This window comes from Homarus americanus, unplaced genomic scaffold (genome assembly GCF_018991925.1).
Source record: "Homarus americanus isolate GMGI-L3 unplaced genomic scaffold, GMGI_Hamer_2.0 scaffold2539, whole genome shotgun sequence".
NCBI classification, from domain to species: domain Eukaryota; kingdom Metazoa; phylum Arthropoda; class Malacostraca; order Decapoda; family Nephropidae; genus Homarus; species Homarus americanus.
This window is the reverse complement of record NW_024725489.1, coordinates 5,642,526-5,664,534: the sequence shown is the minus strand read 5'-3', so window position 1 is coordinate 5,664,534 and position 22,009 is coordinate 5,642,526. Positions and strand designations below refer to the sequence as shown.

At 37.0% G+C, this 22,009-nt stretch overlaps 2 protein-coding genes across 2 annotated transcripts in view; both read right to left on the bottom strand.

Annotated features, from left to right (window-relative positions):
- Positions 1 to 25: 25 nt before the first annotated feature.
- LOC121865053 (HSPB1-associated protein 1-like) lies at positions 26 to 6,918 on the bottom strand. The gene is made up of 2 exons (XM_042364382.1): positions 6,860 to 6,918; positions 26 to 2,324 (listed from the first exon to the last, which is right to left on the bottom strand). The coding sequence occupies exon 2, from the start codon at positions 2,317 to 2,319 to the stop codon at positions 799 to 801; it is 1,521 nt and encodes a 506-aa protein (XP_042220316.1). The 5' UTR covers positions 2,320 to 2,324; positions 6,860 to 6,918; the 3' UTR covers positions 26 to 798.
- A 6,713-nt stretch (positions 6,919 to 13,631) lies between these two features.
- LOC121865111 (uncharacterized protein MAL13P1.304-like) overlaps positions 13,632 to 22,009 on the bottom strand; it is an 11,677-nt gene continuing 3,299 nt past the window's right edge. Inside the window, exons 2-8 of the mRNA XM_042364440.1 lie at positions 21,178 to 21,561; positions 20,872 to 21,120; positions 20,055 to 20,417; positions 17,685 to 17,837; positions 15,822 to 17,564; positions 14,150 to 15,314; positions 13,632 to 13,996 (exon numbers count right to left, since the gene is read on the bottom strand). Of these exons, the coding sequence (XP_042220374.1) occupies positions 13,632 to 13,996; positions 14,150 to 15,314; positions 15,822 to 17,564; positions 17,685 to 17,837; positions 20,055 to 20,417; positions 20,872 to 21,120; positions 21,178 to 21,561 (4,422 nt within the window). The remainder of the gene's footprint in view (positions 13,997 to 14,149; positions 15,315 to 15,821; positions 17,565 to 17,684; positions 17,838 to 20,054; positions 20,418 to 20,871; positions 21,121 to 21,177; positions 21,562 to 22,009) is intronic.

Genomic DNA, 22,009 nt, shown 5'->3' with positions numbered 1-22,009 from the left:
CAACTGGAGGCATTAAAATATGAAATAAATGTTATCTTTTATTCCCAAGATACACAAAATGTGATAAAAGCTCTTCTGCCATCATCAATTACAAACAAAAATTAGTACAGTACAGTATGCTTCCTTTAAATTTTTTCTCTCAGGATAGTCAGTCAGTATCAGCTTCACTTAACACAATTCAGACAATCTTGTTACAACTTTCCTTGTACAGTATTCACTATACTTCACACATAAGATTCATTGTCCTGTAAGATAAAAGATAAGTGAGAACAGTAACAAAATCATAAGTTTATCAAAGATCTGACTATAAATTTAATGTCAAAATTTCCACACCCTACAAAGACAACTACTGTAAAAGCAACCAAGCATTCTAAAGAATTTTACACACACACACTAAGCTGATTTAAGCAACGAACACCAGCTCTGAGTGGAGGATAATTATCATGACAGTTCTCGAAACAAAACAATCTATTAATAACAGTAAACTTGAAAAGTGTGGCCACATGTACACACTGTCTGTGATTTGTTGAGAAACTTAATTACAGTACCTATACAGTATTACTAATGCCATCATCAACACTTCTGTTGCAAAAGCTAAACCAACATCTCACTTTTTGTGATATCGCAGGCAAAACTAAAACACTGTAGCTAGAGTATTTAAGTACACTACAATATATATACTGTACTGTATATAATGTAGGTACATAATAACAATTCACAAAATATATATAATTATCCTCTCTCATCCTACATCATAAGACTCAGCTGTCTTAATAAAAAAAGGACAAAAGATAACTTTTAATTAATTTCTAACTTTTCATCTATAACTGTTTTTAACATATCAATCACTCTTTGATCAGTGAAGGCATCCACCAGGAGCTTAAGCTGTGAACACTGAATGACAGAATCATCTTCACTAATATCAACACCTTTGGTCTTGTTACGTACTTTTTCTTTGTCTACACACAACATCTTACTTTCCTCTTCATCACACCCCACAACCAGATGCATGTATTTGGAGAATGACATGCTGGCAACTCTCTCAATATTGTGATTTACACACCACTCATCATTTCTCCACTCAATAACATCAAAGACTCCTTCGTCCACTGTGCTCTTCCCATCTTTGGGTAGTAATAACTGTTTTGCTGTCTCTCTTTCTTTTGAAGTTTTTCCACCCAGTGTTGCATTCTTGTCACCACCTTCAGCCACACTAGTGTGTCTGCCATCCGAGGACTGAAACACACGGTGGGCCAAGATTTTCAGAACTTCAGAAGATGTCATGGTGGCAACGTCCATCATGTTAGGGTTAAACACTGAGCTAATAAGTTCAAGAGAATGAACTCCCTGACAGAGACTTGCAACCTGGAACATAACAAGAGACTCCTTAATCCGTTCCTCACAGTCGGAAGGAAGCTCCAACCAGGTGTTTACACTCACTGCAAAGTCCAGGTTTTCTACAAAGTGCCACCACTGCCTCGGTACAAACAATACATCACCTGGTTCTAGTGTGACCACATATGGAGTACTAAACTGCAGCTTGGGATGGGAGACCAAACTAGGACAAGGAAAACCAACTTCACTATATATGCTCGACTCCTCATAGGGGATGCGTGTGGGTGACAGATACTGTGACTGAGATTTAGGGAATAATACCCATCTCTTTCTACCAATTACCTGAGCTACAAGGTTACACCCATAAGTATCTATGTGACAAGGAGTATTGGCCCCTGGTGTGCCAATCCACAGAGTGCTATCTTTAACTCCTCTATCAGAATAACCAAATAAACTCCAATCTAAAACACCTTTCATCTGGTTAACAAGATCCAAGTCCTTCATATAAAAATAATCAAAGTAAGCCCAATGATCATCACAGTTCACTTTTTGTTTACAGGAAGTTAAACAAGTCCTCTCCCCTCTCGACCACTGCAAAAATTCTGAAAATGTCATATTGGCCGTGGAGCATGAGGCCTCCCACTGTGGGGCAGACAGTAAGTTCTTTTCCTTTACTCTTGTGCCTATCCGAAACTTAAGTACTGTCTCTTTGAACAGTTTACCCCAATCTGCAGGATCCCACTGCATACATTTCCAGTGAGGTGAACTCTGGCCCTCATACCTAGGTGTGAGGTAACTTCTAAACACCAGAGGCTCAGATAAACCATGAATAATTGTGTTTCTGACAGCATTTGGATCTATGTACGTAGTGTTGTCTGTAAGCCATCTACCAGGGTCTTGACACACTCGCTTGAATAACGGTTCAGCCATTCTTTTATCCTTAGTGTGTGGGACACTTGATCTCTTAGACTGACAGTATTCCATGCAACCTGAAAAAAAAAATACTGAAAATTAACAATGAAATTTTTAACACAATTAACATTGTTATTAGTGAATATTCCGCAGTGACTATTCACAGATGTTACTTTCATAAATGTTTTTATAGTGTTTTTCACTGTTTCACATGAACATGGCCTTCATATACAGCAAAAATGAGTACTTTTGGAGATATGAACCTCCCTCAATTACCAACATGGTGGGGTAAAAACACACAAAAATGACTCAAATATCAGTACAGTATACATGTCTAACTTAACCTAACCAGAGAAACCAGGAGAGACTGTCCCCCTGGACCCCATCCCCAGTGTGTAAACCTAACCTAACCTTACCTGACCTGACCTTAAATAACACACGGAGGAGGATCTTGATGAGAACAGACAATTACACCTTCGACACTTCACTGAACCAAAGAGAACACCAGGAGACCTATAGATGGCACCAGCTGTTGCTTTGTTCTCAACTACTCGTTGAATTACCCTCTAGTTTTCCAATGAACAACCTTCCCAGGCAGAAGCCATCTTCCCATTAATTCAAATTCATGTGACAACGAGACCAAGTAAGAATTAAGTGCATGCCCACAAGTATCACATGACATCGACACTTCTGCCGAATGCCTGAGTTAGAAGTAAAAAAATTATATACCGGTGAATTTGTAGTTCTGTACTTTCTTGTGAAATAAAAATGTGAAAATAACATGAAAATTATAAATTTCCCACCAAAAATACTATAGGGCAAAGAACTGTATTCTTAGATTGTTTTGTTTTATCACCTTATGGGAGAATCAATATTGCTAAAGTTCTGTTCATGGTCACTACAGAATATTAACCTTATTAATGTATTAATAATTCAAGACTAATAATTCTTCATAATTATATAATTATCATTTTGTCTACTACTTAAACATTAAACTTTGTTTTCAAACCAAACATACCACACTGTTGTCTCATGGAAACTTAAAACACTATTTTTCTAAGTTCTCATAAGTTTTTCCTCACTCTCAAACCATATTTGTATTCTACTCATTATAACAAACATAGAAGAGATTCCATTAATAAATTCTAAGTAACTGTGTGGTGACCCCATATCAAGCCTACACAAAGACATCTCAAGGCAAGTCAGGAAATACTTCTTCATACAGAGGCTGGCATACCTATAGGACGGTCTACCAGCACAAGCTGTGGAATCAACAACAGTACAGGGCTTCAAAATAGCTCTTGACAAAATTATCAAGAATAATGGAGTGATCCTACACAGGCCACTGGCCCCCTTCCCTCGAAATGGCCACCTCTAGTGGGTGGCCATGAGGTAAATAAGATGGTGGAGTCAGAGAACTCCATCATCTTACTGACAATAAACATCCTCCACAAGTTGTTAACAATTATCTGTGGAGACAAAAAATATTATAATAATAAACAAATAACAAGCATGAAAAATATGCATTATTAAGTCTTTTCCATGATTACATACTGTACCATATAGCTACAGTAGCTATCTCAGGTCACACGAGGTAGCCAATAGGTAGTCATAGAAACAAATGTCCCTACTGTAGGCTGCCTTTTCTATTTGACGCAACAAGACACGGTTTTACTAGAAGATATACACTGGTGATAATAATTTCTTGTGCAAAAGTTTTAAATTTTGAGTTATGACCCATTTCTCCTCCTTCAGTATTAATACCCAATAAAGTGGGCTGGGCTTTGAAGTAAAATGTGAGGTTAAAAAATGTAAACAGTATTTTCCCTTATTTCTATAAATTTTTAAAGCTAAAGCATTTCTTTCACTGTTCTCGGTAGCTGGTAGCTTGTGGCAGTGTTAAAAACGTCAAACCTCTCCATGGAAACTTGTGGCAGTGTTACAAACACTAACCTAACCCAGATGACTATGTTTTATATGTTTTAACTCCATATTTTCTCACTTCATCAAAGCCCTGCTCACTTTGTGAGGTACAGGGTATTTATATTGAAGAAGAATTGAGTGATTGATTTATGAAATTTAGGTTCAAAGTCAAACACTAGAGCCAACAGACCAGCGGTCCGACTAATTACCCAAATGTACCCAAATATAGTCGCAATGAAGTCAAATAATGGTCCTACATGAATAAATCGGACTGCTAATCACTTCTCGACTAGTACAGTGACCCCTCGGTTAACGAACCCAATCCGTTCCAGAAGGTCGTTCGTTAACCGAAAAGTTCGTTAACCGAAACCATTGTTTCAATGGGTTTTTGGGTAATTGGTTCCAGCTCACCGAAAATTTCCTAAATTCAACAAAAATGGTAGAAAAGTTCACTTACTTTGAGGTGTGTATGTAGAAGGCTCCTGGATGATGATGATGATGATGATGGGATTTAGAATGGGGTGGAGGAGAAGGAAGAAGAGAAGGCATTGGGGTGGAAGAGAAGTCACCCCATGGCGCCATTTCACCCATAAAATTTTAGCTCTCTTGGTGTAATTCAAGATTATTTTCTTTAAATCAACACTGCACTGCATTATATATTGTCAATATGTAAAATATATTTCAAAATGACCAATAATTTGCTTGGAAACACTAGAAAAACAGCGTTTAGTTGAAGAAAGTCTCAAGCAAGATGTTACCTCCAGTGAAAACAGAGAGAGACTAACTCCTGTTTGCTGTGTTAAGAGGCTGGATGCCGCGCATTAAACTAGTCACTTTACCTTCAATTATGTTCAATAATTGTTAAAATGACTAAAAAATTAAATATTAAACTTTTAAAATTTTTGAATAGTATAAATTTCTTGATATTTACTAAAATAGTAAGGAATTTAAGCCCTAGAACCGATTAATGTATTGGCGGACTGATACTAAAGCTGGTTGCCCGGTCAGTGCAAGCGAAAACATGTTGAGGTCGGTTCGTAAGAAATTCGTTAACCGAATTTTTGTTCATTAACCGAATTGAAGATCCTTATGGAAGGCAGTTCGTTAACCGAAATTTCGTTAACCGAGGCGTTCGTTAAACGAGGGGTCACTGTATTTGGTGTCAGAAAGTCACAAAAAATTGGAAAACTTACTTTAATCTGAGTTAATAGATCGCGTGCATGTACCGACGGAGCGAGGAATTACCCAAATGTAGCCGCAATGAAGTCAAATGATGGTCGTACAAGCGTAATTCGGGCTGTGAATCACTTCTCTATTACTATTTGGTGTCATAAAGTGAAAAAAAAATTGGTAAACTTAATTTAATCTGAGTTGTGTTGTGTTAAGTTAGGTTAGGTTAGATTAGATTAGGTACATGCACTTGATCTATTAACTCAGATTAAATTAAGTTTACCAATTTTTTGTGACTTCGTGACACCAAATACTAGTCGAGGTTAGGTTAGGTTAGGTTAGGTACATGCACTCGATCTATTAACTCAGATTAAATTAAGCTTACCAATTTTTTGTGACTTTACGACACCAAATACTAGTCGAGAAGTGATTGGCAGTCCGATTTATTCATCTAGGACCATTATTTGACTTCATTGCGACTACATTTGGGTACATTTGGGTAATTCCTCGCTCCGTCGGTACATGCACGCGATCTATTAACTTAGATTAAATTAAGTTTACCAATTTTTTGTGACTTTCTGACACCAAATACTAGTCGAGAAGTGATTGGCAGTCCGATTTATTCATCTAGGACCATTATTTGACTTCATTGCGACTACATTTGGGTACATTTGGGTAATTCCTCGCTCCGTCGGTACATGCACTCGATCTATTAACTCAGATTAAATTAAGTTTACCAATTTTTTGTGACTTTCTGACACCAAATACTAGTCGAGAAGTGATTGGCAGTCCGATTTATTCATCTAGGACCATTATTTGACTTCATTCCGGCTATATTTGGCTACATTTGGGTACATTTGAGTAATTAGTCGGACCCCAGACCAGTGCTGTATGACAATTTGGGGATATCCCTTATATAAAAAACAACCACATCCTATTAAAACAAAGTGAAAAGAGCTGATACTTCACCCCCTACCACATAGCGAAGGAGAAATGGACAAAGCCCATAATGGAAAACGTGCATTTGCTGGGTTGTTTTCTATACATTAACTTAAGTTTGTTAGCTATCCGTTTATCTATAAGATGACAGGTTCTATAGTTTTAACACACTTCTTTAAACAGTACTATGATATCTTACAGAAACATTGTCAAGTAGCATAAAAATAAGGTTTTACTTCTTGGAAATTCGACTCCGTTACCTCCCGTGGCAGAGGCACCAGTATCTCCTGAGCCCAGCTGCAATTTTGTACATTCTTCTACATATAGATTAAAACCGCCAAAAATAATGTAATTACCGTAAAATATCCGATAAATCAGGTTTCATCACCTAGAAATACAGTTCCGTCACCTGTAGGAGAGGTTCTGGGTGAAGGGACCTGTAGGGCGATCACTTACCGTTATCTATCTTCAATTATCACGTTTCCTTCTTTTACCAGCTATCATGATAAATATAATTCACACTTACTTATATAATTTAACTAGTTTTCAACAGTCATTATCGTGGAATTGGAAGAAATACCTTTGTTTTTGAGCCACTTAGACCCAACCCGTCTGTCCGTCACTCCTAACCAGCTTTGTTTACATTCTCACACTGTTGCCAGATCACTACCACTCGCACATCAATCCTTCCATTATTACTATTTCATTTAAGGTAACTCACTTTCAATATTAACCACCTAAAACTTGTATCTAAACCAATGAGAAAAATAGTATATATACAATTTCATCGTATAGATTCTTTAATAAACAAGTAATTGACTAAAAGAAAAATATCCTTTCATACTGTTCATACAACTTTACCTTTGTTTTAGGTAACTTCTACTTATTAACAGTAAATATCCTTTCATATATTGTTTCACAGTTCACATGTTAAAAGAACTCGTACATAAAACAACAAATTTAGGTAAATGTTTGTGGAAGATGCTAAAATAATTGGGGAAATTAATAATGACGAGTGAAGTAAAGCGCTACAGGAAGATCTCTGTCAGCTGCTAAAATGGTCAAGGTATATAGCTTTTAAGGCTCAATGTTACGAAATGCACAAGGATGTATTGGGCCCGCTGTTGTTTGTTTGTTTCATAAATGACATGCCTGACGTTGTACACTCATCCATACATATGTTTGCCGATGACGCCAAGTTATTTCGGGAAATCAAGAACCAAGCGGATTCTGAAGAGCTGCAGAAGGACCTCTGTGGGCTCCAAGAATGGTCGAAGAAATGGCTGCTGAGATTCAATGTCACGAAGTGTAAGAGGATGCACCTGGGGCGTACCAACGGTAAGGAGGTGTATCATATGTCCCGACAGGATGAAGAAACTGCACTAGTTGAGACTGAATTTGAGAAGGATCTAGGTGTGTATGTTAACAATGAGCTAAAGTTCTCGGGCCATTGCGAGAAGAAGGTAAATCGGGCAAATAAATTATTGGGTCTTATAAGAAGGTCGTTCAGATAGTTAGACGGTCCGTCCCTCGTAACGATCTTTAAGAGTGAAGTGTTTCCCCATCTGGAGTGCTGTCACCCCGTCTGGTCCCCAAGATATGATAGGGACTGTCAGTTGGTTGAAAATGTTCAAAGGAGGGCCACCAGACTGGTGCCTGCACTTCGGCACCTCAACTACCCTGAGAGATTGGAGCGCCTGAACTTGCCTAGCTTATACTACAGACGGGCAAGGGGCGACCTAATTGAGGTGTATAAGCATCTCAGGGGGCACTACTCAGTCGAGTGTCCTTACTTGGAGCTGACGGACACTCGCCCCACAAGAGGTCACAGCTCAAGATTGAGGAAGCCGCAGGTCCAGAAAACTGTGAGGGCAAACTTTTTCAGAATGAGAGTTGTGAACTCTTGGAGCAATCTACCAGAGAGTGTTGTGACGGCACCGAGTGTGAGCTCTTTCAAGACCAGACTTGACCAACACTGGAGCAGGTTCAGATACATTCAGGAGCCGGTACATGCCCAGTACTTGCCAACAGTGCGTAACAGAGACGTGACCGATCGCCCAAGCGGCTAACGAGCCGATCAGTGGTGAAGAGGATAAAAGTGAAAAGTAAAACAGCTACTTTACAGTCACTTAACAAATAGTAAATGTAACACTGAGGGCAACTGAAGAGGTATAAGGATAGTCTTAAGACAAACCTGAAAAAGTACCCAATCGACCCACTCACCTGGGAGACGATTACTCCACACTGTAACGCTTGGAGGAGCACCACACAAGAAGGTGTCAATACTTTCGAGTTAGCCCAACTGCAAAACGAGGCAGACAAGCGCCAACGCCGGAAAGACGCTGCCGTCGCCCTTCCCACACTAGATGTAGACCCCCACATGTACAACATCTTCATTCACCTCAGAACTCGCCAACGTAGGTGACATCCTTAATAACTCGTATCATTCTATCATCGCTGGATGATCGTCATACTCGATTCCGAGTGACAGCAAAGTAGTAGTAGTAGTGTATCCTACATTTGTTAATGTTAATGAACATTTGTTTGAGACTGTTAGTTGATTGACAATATTATTCAAAAGAGGGTCGCCAGACTGGTGTATGCATTACGGCACCTCAGGTACCCTGAGAGATTAGAACGCCTGCAGTTGCCTACTTTATACTTGGCGGGTAAAGGGTGACTTAACAAAAGTCCGATAATTAACTCTGAGGACATTCCTCAGTCGAGTGTTCATACCTGGAACTGGTGGATGCTCGCCTCACTAGGGATCACAGCTGAAGGTTGAAGAAGCCATAAATTCAGAAAACTGTGAGGGCAAACTTTTTTGAGTGAGAGTTGTTTGGAACAATCTGCTTTCCCTTGATATAAGCTTGGCCTCCCAGTGGACGCCCATACCTCATATTAACCTAAAGTAACGGTAGTCTAACATAACTTTATCCTAACACAATACTAATCATACCCTTAACCTAACCTTACCTAATATTGCCTTAACATATCCTACACTTGACATTTAACCTACTATAGCATTAACAAAATATAAGGCTAACCTAGCATACCTTAATCTGATATGATCTTCGCCTAACTTAACGGTTACTTCATGGTTTAGTGTTATTAAGGTTAAGGTCTGGGGTGACATGAAACGAATCACCTGAAGATTAGCCACTCGAGCTTATTTCACCTGAAGATTAGGCACCCCAGTTTATATCACCTGAAGATTAGGCATCACAGCTTATATCACCTGAAGATTAGGCACCCTAATTTATATCACCTGAAGATTTGACACCCCAGTTTATATCACCTGAAGATTGGCATCATATCACCTGAAGCATCTGGCTTATATCACCTGAAGATTAGCCACTCGAGCTTATTTCACCTGAAGATTAGGCACCCCAGTTTATATCACCTGAAGATTAGGCATCACAGCTTATATCACCTGAAGATTAGGCACCCTAATTTATATCACCTGAAGATTTGACACCCCAGTTTATATCACCTGAAGATTGGACACCCCAGCTCATATCACCTGAAGATTTGGCACCCCAGTTTTTTCACCTGCAGATTGGACACCCCGGCTGCTTCAAGGTTACATAGCGCCAAAGTGTGTGCCGGGGGGGGGGGGCAGGATGTCTTCGGGAGCGTCCTCTTTTATGAATGTTCAGATATGGCAACCCTAAACTGTGTCCTCTGTTGCAGTAAACCATTTAATCCTGGCCTTGCAGTCCTCTAACCTACAATAAGTCCTGTCACTCACTGGGGACATAAAAAACGACCTTTACATGAAAATTGATTAACAATTAAGTTAGTTTTCCACCACCAAGTACAGTACAGAACAGTGTTGTTTTCTCTTAATATCCTTCACCTGTTACCTCAACTCCATTTAGACTCGTATGTAAATGTTTACATTCACAATACAGTAAAACTGAAATTCATTATAAAAATCCAATTTGAAGTTATAAGATATAGAAGGTGAGATTCAGTTCTTCTATACTGTATTATACAAGACAACAATGTGAGGTTACACAAGCTCGGGACAGACTCGTACAGTAGTGTGGAAATACTGTATTTCAGATTTTTATGGTGTGCACTGACTGAGAGATCATAACAGCTGTTAATGGCCCACAACTACAGTAGCTGGTGTTGGTGAGCCTCTGTACAGTGCAGTAATATGGTACAACTCCGCCAAACACGTCACATAGTTCCCCACCTCACTAAACCAAGTGTCAACTCATCACCTTAAAAACAACATATCAGATCAATATGATCCATCCAGACTAGATTTATGAGGGCAGGTCATTTAACCACATAATGCACTGTACAGTATAGTCGAGTATATGATAATAACTATCACCTCAGAATAAACGCCTTTATTACCCCACAATAAACATGTGTACTGTACCTAAGGTAAACATATACAGTACATTGCTTCATGAACATAAACATTATGAGAAAACCTCAGCTTCCTTTACTGTTACTGTGGCAGCCCAGCAGGGCAGGTGTGAGTCCAAACCTGAAAAATACAGTATGTACTGAGTAGAACTTGACACTGTTGTACTTTACTTGGTATACAGGTGTTACGAGTTGGGGATTTAGAATATAGTTAAAAGTCTACCCAGATCCCAACAGGCAACAACAATAAAAAAACAAAGACAATCTGACGATAAAAGGGTAGACAAAGGATGCGAGTTTTTGTTGTGTATAATAAAGTACCATAAATTCCTTAACAAAATATTCAGCTTTCTATAATTTACCCTTAACCATACTTAACCTAAACATTAACAGTATATACATATTTATACAACATACAATAATTTGAAGCAAGGTGGACGTGGGGGAGGCAATACAAGATTACAAATACTTAAGTGCGGAGCTGAGATGGCTGACGAGTAAGGCTGAGTATTGTAGAAGACGGTAGGTAGTCACTGTGCCGTAGGTTTCCAGGATAGGTGGTCCTGTGGTCACTTCCCAGAGTGAACTGAACTCTCCTCGAACTGGAGCTGATGAAGAAGACTTGTAGGAGGTGACGCAACAACCAGGATATGGAGAAGGGAAACCCCGGAGTGGTAACTAAGGCTAGTCATACTCGTGTCTCGTCCCTAGATGGCGTTGCTCGTGGTGCTGGGTAGGTAGATCATGACAATTGGTGGCGTGGTTCTTAACACAGTACAGTACTAGTACTTTACAATACTTTACTTGGTAGTATACAGTACAGTACTATTACTGTACTTTATATTAATTTACTTAGTACTACCTGTACAAGTAGAAAATATTTTCTTACATCTTTAGTTAAAGAAATATTAATACAATTAATTAACTAATAAGTTATTAAGCTAGAGTATATATTTCTAATAACAGATAAATGATAAATATATAAAGATTTGGCCAGGTGTTGTAAATAACTGGTCTACAACAACAATAACAATAATAATAATAATAATAATAATAATAATAATAATAATAATAATAATAATAATAATAATAATAATAGCCTAATACATTAATATTAAAGAAATAGCCATTATTATCAATAACCATTAAATAATACACATCATTAATAAATAATCTTTCACTACAGTAACATCTCTTCATTTATTAACAACCACTAAGTGTGTAAACTCAGGATCACTTAATCATTATAATTGCACCTTCAGCAGTACTTGTACAGTGCAGTAATATAAACTTGCTCCTGTTCTGTTCTGTACACTCTTCACATCTACTAACACAGGTCATACCCTCAGTGGCAGTCAACCTTTGTCACTATAATGACTTTCTCTACTGGACACCTTACACCCCATAACCTCCCACACTACAGTATATTTCTCCTGCAGGTAATTCTTACATACTATACTGTACATCCTTAAAACCTTTATGCAAAATATAACTAAACATTTTCAATATTTTTCTTGTTAATATCCATAAACAGTAAATGTTTAGTCTAAATCTTCAATAGTAAAGTAATGAACACCATCAATGTTTAAAGGAAGCTGCAGTAATGTTCACAACTGATAACCTGTACATGAACCTAAACAGCCCTTGCCTTAAATGTAACTAAACATCTTCTGTTTTTCATAAAATATAATTAAATAATCTGTTAATCGTTTTATCCTATATCTTAAACACAACCTAATATAATTTTAAGTATTTCTCCTACAGTATATTTTCACAAACCAAGAGTTCTATAGTTTATAATACTTGTATTAACACCACTAATGAGCCGTATATAATACTGAACAAATCTCTATAGTTTATAATGCTCATTCACAATTTAATATGGACATAGAACATCATTTTCGATTAACAAATAAATAACTTAAAAAAGCAAGACAGAATCTTTTAATGAGTATCTTAGTCAAATTTCCTTTTCTTCAACATATTGTGGGAGATACAGAATAATGCAGTCAGCCATTTCAGTAGCTGATTATTTATTAGCCACTAATTTTCCTACAACAGTTCAACTGTTATGGGGGTTTGTAGGTGGAGATTCCTCTGGGGGTTCATCAACATGTCTAACTGAATCTTTATTTGAAACGTCCCACATTCTGAACGGATAATACATGAATTTGTGCTCTATGGGAGCCGTCCCGATTATTCTAGCGTCCCAAACTGCAGTTGATGTCCTACCCCTCCTACTCTTCCACCTCCTATGTTTGCTTTTATCTGAAACTGTGTAAAAATCGGGTAAAATCAGTGAAGAACCAAGTGAGTGAAACTGTTTCTTTGGTTCATCGACATTCTTGCATAAATCAGTTATTTTCCATGATAACTCTTCTTTTTGAGTCTCCCACATATCTTTTGCAGAAACAATAATATTGTCTTCATTCACAGTAACAGCTTGAGGCACGTGGTGTTGTACAGTAGCAGCATCAGTACTATTGTCTTCATTCACAGTAACAGCTTGAAGCACGTGGTGTTGTACAGTAGCAGCATCAGTACTATTGTCTTCATTCACAGTAACAGCTTGAGGCACGTGGTGTTGTACAGTAGCAGCATCAGTACTATTGTCTTCATTCACTGTCGTTTGCAATGTACTATTGTCTTCATTCACTGTCACAGGTTGAGCACGTGGTGTACAGTAGCAGCATCAGTACTATTGTCTTCATTCACTGTCACAGGTTGAGGCGCGGTTGTTGTAGAGTAGCAGCATCAGTACTATTGTCTTCATTCACTGTCAGGGTTGAGGCACGTGGTGTTGTACAGTAGCAGCATCAGTACTATTGTCTTCATTCACTGTCACAGGTTGAGGGCACGTGGTGTTGCAGTAGCTGCATCAGTACTATTGTCTTCATTCACTGTCACAGGTTGAGGCACGTGGTGTTGGACAGTAGCAGCATCAGTACTATTGTCTTCATTCACTGTCACAGGTTGAGGCACGTGGTGTTGTCAGTAGCAGCATCAGTACTATTGTCTTCATTCACTGTCAGGGTTGAGGCGTGGTGTTGTACAGTAGCAGCATTAGTACTATTGTCTTCATTCACTGTCTGAGGTTGAGGCACGTGGTGTTGTACAGTAGCAGCATCAGTACTATTGTCTTCATTCACTGTCACAGGTTGAGGCACGTGGTGTACAGTAGCAGCATCAGTACTATTGTCTTCATTCACTGTCACAGGTTGAGGCGTGGTGTTGTAGAGTAGCAGCATCAGTACTGTGTCTTCATTCACTGTCACAGGTTGAGCCGTGGGGTGTTGTACAGTAGCAGCATCAGTACTATTGTCTTCATTCACTGTCACAGGTTGAGGCACGTGGTGTTGTACAGTAGCAGCATCAGTACTATTGTCTTCATTCACTGTCTCGGTTGAGGCACGTGGTGTTTGTGTGTGTGTTTTTTTTGGGTGTTGTTTGTTTGTTTTTGTGTGTGCAGTAGCAGCATCAGTACTATTGTCTTCATTCACTGTCTGAGTTGAGGCGTGGTGTTGTACAGTAGCAGCATCAGTACTATTGTCTTCATTCACTGTCACAGGTTGAGGCACGTGGTGTTGTACAGTAGCAGCATCAGTACTATTGTCTTCATTCACTGTCACAGGTTGAGGCACGTGGTGTTGTACAGTAGCAGCATCAGTACTATTGTCTTCATTCACTGTCACAGGTTGAGGCACGTGGTGTTGTACAGTAGCAGCATCAGTACTATTGTCTTCATTCACTGTCACAGGTTGAGGCACGTGGTGTTGTACAGTAGCAGCATCAGTACTATTGTCTTTGTTAACTGTCAGAGCCTTAAGCATGTGATGTTGCTTCTGATAAAGTTGGGCTAAATATCTATAATTACAAGCCCTTGCCTCTAATTTATCAGCCCTACACATAGGGGCATTTACTGTCCCAAACAGGTGTAGTCTTTTTCTAAGGCTCATTATCGTCTCTGAGACTTTGGTAATATTGACGTAAATGTATTTTACCCGTTTCTCTGCTGTTTTTACTTTAGAAATATAGCTCCTATACTCTGCCTTTGCTTTATTAATCTCATTCTTAAAATAAAATCTATTGTCCCCTATATCACTTGACCTTAAGCGAAGAGTTTGTAACATATTGTCCATAGCTCTACATTTTGCATCGAGTGCTTCACTTGTGAATCTTTTGGTACAAATAAGTGCAAAAGTCTCCTCCCTTTTGGTTATATATGAAGAAATAAGGTCTTTAATTTGGTTCCTTGCGTGCCACAGTTTCTCGCTCTTACTCTGCATTTCACAGATCTGACTTGATAACCTTTCTTTCTCATTTTTGAAAGTGACAATATTTTTGTTCAGTTGGTCAAGCTTAATTCTCAAACTGTCTCTCTTCTTCACAAGTTTTGATAATTGTTCTTTCTGTCTATCTATCTCTATTTGGGAAACTTTTTTTTTCTTTATTAAGATTGCTTTCTTCTGGTGAATATCTGCCATTCTTTGGAATTTCACAGATTTTTTAAGGAGTTTATTTTTCTTATATAAACTGTTGAACATTTTTAAGCTGTATGTATGTGCCAAGAAGCGATGTTCCCGAGGTTCTACACTACGTGGTTGATGCGACTCTGCTCCTTCATTCGCAGAGCTTCTTACTTCATCTCCCTAAAAATTAAAAAGTTCTGGATTAAATTACATAACTGGAGCCAAACCTTTTAGAAAGCTGACAAATAATATTGTTGGATGAGAGGAATACTGTACAACAAATGGGAGTAAGAAAACTACTGCACAGTATCTTAGTAAATTTGGAGGTGTGAGAGATCTAGGAAAGGACTTATTATTTTCTTATTAGCTTTGTGTGAGTAAAATTATGTTTCCTGAAAAAACTTTCATGACCTATGAAGCATTACAAGTGACTTACATGACAATAATCACTGTTAAGTACCCCAGGCCAGAGTCTGTCAGTGTTCAAAAGACAGACAAAGCTTGACAGCAACACACACACACACAGAACTTTGTTATAATGGATACAGTACCTAATTTTACGGTGGAACTCAAGAAACAACGGAAAGAGATACAATCCAATACGCAGATTAACAGGGAATGAAACAGATTACACAGAAACAACATATAAAGTAGAGAGAGAACATTCTGTAATGGATCTGTTCTTACCGTCTCTTTTGCTTCTTCACCCATATGTGGTTCACTAAACTGCTCCACTTGACTCGTAACATTCTGTAGCTGTGGTAACTTCTGTTGGTAACCTGCCTTCAGAGGTTCAGTTGCCTTAAGGGGTTCAATATGCTCCTTATTGGGTTCAACATGCTCCTTATTGGGTTCAACATGCTCCTTATTGGGTTCAACATGCTCCTTATTGGGTTCTAAATGTTCCTTATTGAGTTCTAGATGTTCCTTATTAGGTTCAATGTGTTTCTTATTAGGTTCAACATGTTCCTGATTGGGTTCAACATGTTCCTTAATGAGTTCTAGACGTTCCTTATTGTGTTCAACATGTTCCTTATCGAGTTCAACATGATCCTTATTGTGTTCAACATGTTCCTTATTGTGTTCTAGAAGTTTCTTATTAGGCTCAACATGTTCCTTATTGTGTTCAATATGTTCCTTGTTGTGTTCAACAAGTTCCTTATTGGGGTCTAGAAGTTCCTTATCAGGAAAAACATGTTCCATATTGTGTTCAACATGTTCCTTATTGGGTTCAACATGTTCCTTATTGGGTTCAACATGTTTCTTATTGGGTTCACCATGTTCCTTATTGGGTTCTAGATGTTCCTTATTGTGTTCAACATATTCTTTATTGGGTTCTAGATGCTCCTTATTGTGTTCAAGGTGTACCTTATTGTGTTCAACATGTTCCTTAGTGGGTTCAACATGTTCCTTATTGGGTTCAACATATTCCTTATTGTGTTCAACATGCTCCTTATTGGGTTCACAAAGTTCCTTATTGTGTTCTACATGTTCCTCACTGTGTTCAACATGTTCCTTATTGAGTTCTAAATGTTCCTTATTGTATTCAACATGTTCCTTATTGTGTTCACCATGTTCCTTATTGGGTTCACCATGTTCCTTATTGTGTTCTAGATGTGCTTTATTGTGTTCAACATGTTCCTTATTTGGTTCAACATGTTCCTTATTGGGTTCGACATGTTCCTTATTGTGTTCAACATGTTCCTTATTGGGTTCACCATGTTCCTTAATGTGTTCTAGATGTTCCTTATTGGGTTCTAAATGTTTCTTGTATTCAACATGTTCCATATTGTGTTCAACATGTTCCTTATTGGGTTCACCATGTTCCTTATTGGGTTCTAGATGTTCCTTATTGTGTTCAACATGTTTCTTATTGTGCTCAACATGTTTCTTATAGGGTTCAGCATGTTCCTTATTGGGTTCTAGATGTTCCTTATTGTGTTCAACATGTTTCTTATTCAGTTCATTATGTTCTTTGTGTTCAACATGTTTCTTACTGTGTTCAACATATTTCTTATTGTGTTCAACATGTTTCTTATTGGGTTCAGCATGTTCCTTATTGTGTTCTAGATGTTCCTTATTGTGTTCAACATGTTTCTTATTCAGTTCATTATGTTCTTTGTGTTCAACATGTTTCTTACTGTGTTCAACATATTTCTTATTGTGTTCAACATGTTCCTTATTGTGTTCAACATGTTCCTTATTGTGTTCAACATGTTCCTTATTGTGTTCTAGATGTTCCTTATTATGTTCAACATGTTTCTTATTAGATTCAACATGTTTCTTATTGTGTTCTACATGTTCCTTATTGTGTTCAACATGTTTCTTATTGTGTTCAACATGCTTCTTATTGTGATCAACATGTTCCTTATTGTGTTCAAGATGTTCCTTATTGTGTTCAACATGTTCCTTATTGGGTTCAAAATGTTTCTTATTGTGTTCAACATGTTCCTTATTGTGTTCAACATGTTTCTTATTGTGTTCAACATGTTTCTTATTGTGTTCAACATGTTTCTTATTGTGTTCAACGTATTTCTTATTAGGTTCAACATGTTTCTTACTGTGTTCAACATGTTCCTTATTGTGTTCAAGATGTTCCTTATTCTGCTCTAAATGTTCCTTATTGTGTTCTACATGTTCCTTATTGTGTTCAACATGTTCCTTATTGTGATCAACATATTTCTTATTGTGTTCAACATGTTTCTTATTGAGTTCAACATGTTTCTTATTGTGTTCTACATGTTCCTTATTGTATTCAACATGTTCTTTATTGTGATCTAGATGTTCCTTATTGTAATCTAGATAATCCTTATTTTGTTCAACATGTTTCTTATTATGTTCAACATGTTTCTTATTGTGTTCAACATGTTCCTTATTATGTTCTAGATGTTCCTTATTGGGTTCTAGATGTACTTTATTTTGTTCAACATGTTTCTTATTATGTTCAACATGTTTCTTATTGTGTTCAACATGTTCTTTATTGGGTTCAACATGTTTATTATTGTGTTCATCATGTTCTTTCTTGGGTTCAACATGTTCCTTATTGTGTTCAACATGTTCCTTATTGTGTTCTACATGTTCCGTGTTGTGTTCAACATGTTTCTTATTGTGTTCAACATGTTTCTTATTGTGTTCAACATGTTCCTTATTGGGTTCAACATGTTCTTTATTGGGTTCAACATGTTTCTTATTGTGTTCAACATGTTCTTTATTGGGTTCAACATGTTTCTTATTGTGTTCAACATGTTCTTTCTTGGGTTCAACATGTTTCTTATTGTGTTCAACATGTTCTTTATTGGGTTCAACATGTTTCTTATTGTGTTCAACATGTTCTTTCTTGGGTTCAACATGTTTCATATTGTGTTCAACATGTTCTTTCTTGGGTTCAACATGTTTCATATTGTGTTCAACATGATCTTTATTGGGTTCAACATGCTTCTTATTGTGTTCAACATGTTCTTTATTGGGTTCAACATGTTTATTATTGTGTTCAACATGTTCTTTCTTGGGTTCAACATGTTCCTTATTGTGTTCAACATGTTCCTTATTGTGTTCTACATGTTCCTTGTTGTGTTCAACATGTTTCTTATTGTGTTCAACATGTTCTTTATTGGGTTCAACATGTTTCTTATTGTGTTCAACATGTTCTTTATTGGGTTCAACATGTTTCTTATTGTGTTCAACAGGTCGTTTCTTGGGTTCAACATGTTTCTTATTGTGTTCAACATGTTCTTTATTGGGTTCAACATGTTTCTTATTGTGTTCAACATGTTCTTTATTGGGTTCAACATGTTCCTTATTGTGTTCAACATGTTCTTTCTTGGGTTCAACATGCTTCATATTGTGTTCAACATGTTCTTTCTTGGGTTCAACATGTTTCATATTGTGTTCAACATGTTCTTTATTGGGTTCAACATGTTTCTTATTGTGTTCAACATGTTCCTTATTGGGTTCAACATGTTCTTTATTGTGTTCAACATGTTCTTTCTTGGGTTCAACATGTTTCTTATTGTGTTCAACATGTTCTTTATTGTGTTCAACATGTTCTTTATTATGTTCAACATGTTCTTTATTGGGTTCAGCATGTTCCTTATTGTGTTCAACATGTTCTTTCTTGGGTTCAACATGTTTCTTATTGTGTTCAACATGTTTCTTATTGTGTTCAACATGTTCTTTCTTGGGTTCAACATGTTTCTTATTGTGTTCTATGTTCCTTATTGTGTTCAACATGTTCTTTCTTGGGTTCAACATGTTTCTTATTGTGTTCAACATGTTTCTTATTGTGTTCAATATGTTCTTTGTTTGTTCAACATGTTCTTTATTGGGTTCAACATGTTTCATATTGTGTTCAACATGTTCTTTATTGGGTTCAACATGTTTCTTATTGTGTTCAACATGTTCTTTATTGGGTTCAACATGTTCCTTATTGGGTTCAACATGTTCCTTATTGGGTTCAACATGCTTCTTATTGTGTTCAACATGTTCCTTATTGTGTTCAACATGTTCCTTATTGTGTTCAACATGTTCCTTATTGGGTTCAACATGTTTCTTATTGTGTTCAACATGTACCTTATTGTGTTCAACATGTTCCTTATTGTGTTCAACATGTTCCTTATTGGGTTCAACATGTTCCTTATTGGGTTCAACATGTTCCTTATTGGGTTCAACATGCTTCTTATTGTGTTCAACATGTTCCTTATTGTGTTCAACATGTTCCTTATTCGGTTCAACATGTTCCTTATTGGGTTCAACATGTTTCTTATTGTGTTCAACATGTTTTTTATTGTGTTCAACATGTTCCTTATTGGGTTCAAAATGTTTCTTATTGTGTTCAACATGTTCCTTATTGGGTTCAACATGTCCCTTATTGTGTTCAAAATGTTTCTTATTGTGTTCAACATGTTCTTTATTGGGTTCAACATGTTTCTTATTGTGTTCAATATGTTCCTTCTTGGGTTCAAGATGTTCCTTATTAGGTTCACCATGTTTCTTTCTGGGTTCTAGATGTTCCTTCTTGGCTTCACCATGCTTCTTATTGTGTTCAACATGCTCCTTACTGTGTTCTACATGATCTTTCTTGGGTTCAACATGTTTCTTTTTAGGTTCACCATGTTTCTTATTGGGCTCAACATGTTTCTTATTGTGTTCAAGATGTTCCTTATTGTTTTCTAAATATTCCTTATTGTGTTCTACATGTTCCTTATTGTGTTCAACGTGTTCCTTATTGTGATCAACATGTTTCTTATTGTGTTCAACATGTTCCTTATTGTGTTCTAGATGTTCCTTATTGGGTTGTAGATGTTCTGTATTTTTGTTCAACATGGTTCTTATTGTGTTCAACATGTTTCTTATTGTGTTCAACATGTTCCTTATCGGGTTCAAAATGTTTCTTATTGTGTTCAACAAGTCCCTTATTGTGTTCAACATGTTTCTTATTGTGTTCAAGTTCCTTATTGTGTTCAACATCTTCCTTATTGTGTTCAACATGTTCCTTATTGGGTTCAACATGCTTCTTATTGTGTTCAACATGCTTCTTATTGTGTTCAACATGTTCCTTATTGGGTTCAACATGTTCCTTATTGTCTCAACATGTCCCATTTTGGCTTCACCATGCTTCTTATTGTGTTCAACATGCTCCTTATTGTGTTCTACATGTTCCTTATTATTGTTCAGCATGTTTCTTATTGTGTTCAACATGCTTCATATTGTGTTCAACATGTTCCTTATTGTGTTCAACATGTTCCTTATTGGGTACATGTTCCTTATTAGGTTTAAGATGTTCCTTATTGGGTTCAACATGTTCTTTATTGTGTTCAACATGTTCCATATTGGGTACAAGTCCCTTATTAGGTTTAAGATGTTCCTTATTGTGTTCTAAATGTTCCTTATTAGGTTCAACATGTTCCTTAATGTGTTCAACATGTTCCTTATTGTATTCTAGATGTTCCTTGTTACGTTCAACATTTTCCTTGTGTTCAACATGTTCCTTATTGTGTTCAACATGTTCCTTATTGTGTTCAACATGTTCCTTATTAGGTTCAACATGCTTATTATTGTGTTCATCATGTTTCTTATTGGGTTCAGCATGTTCCTTATTGGGGTCTAGATGTTCCTTATTGTGTTCTAAATGTTCCTTATTAGGTTCAACATGTTCCTTATTGTATTCTAGATGTTCCTTGTTACGTTCAACATTTTCCTTGTGTTCAACATGTTCCTTATTGTGTTCAACATGTTCTTTATTGGGTTCAACATGTTTCTTATTGTCTTCAACATGTTCTTTATTGGGTTCAACATGTTCTTTCTTGGGTTCAACATGTTTCTTATTGTGTTCAACATGTTCTTTATTGGGTTCAACATGTTTCTTATTGGGTTCAACATGTTTCTTATTGTCTTCAACGTGTTCTTTATTGGGTTCAACATGTTCTTTCTTGGGTTCAACATGTTTCTTATTGTGTTCAACATGTTCTTTCTTGGGTTCAACATGTTTCTTATTGTGTTCAACATGTTCTTTATTGGGTTCAACATGTTCTTTCTTGGGTTCAACATGTTTCTTATTGTGTTCAACATGTTCTTTCTTGAGTTCAACATGTTTCTTATTGTGTTCAACATGTTCTTTCTTGGGTTCAACATGTTTTTCTTGTGTGTTCAACATGTTCTTTATGGGTTCAACATGTTTCTTGTGTTGTGTTCAACATGTTCTTTTCTTGGGTTCAACATGTTTTCTTATTGTGTTCAACATGTTCTTTCTTGGGTTCAACATGTTTCTTATTGTGTTTCAACATGTTCTTTCTTGGGTTCAACATGTTTCATATTGTGTTCAACATGTTCTTTGTCCAGGTTCAACAAATGTTTCTTATTGTGTTCAACATGTTCTT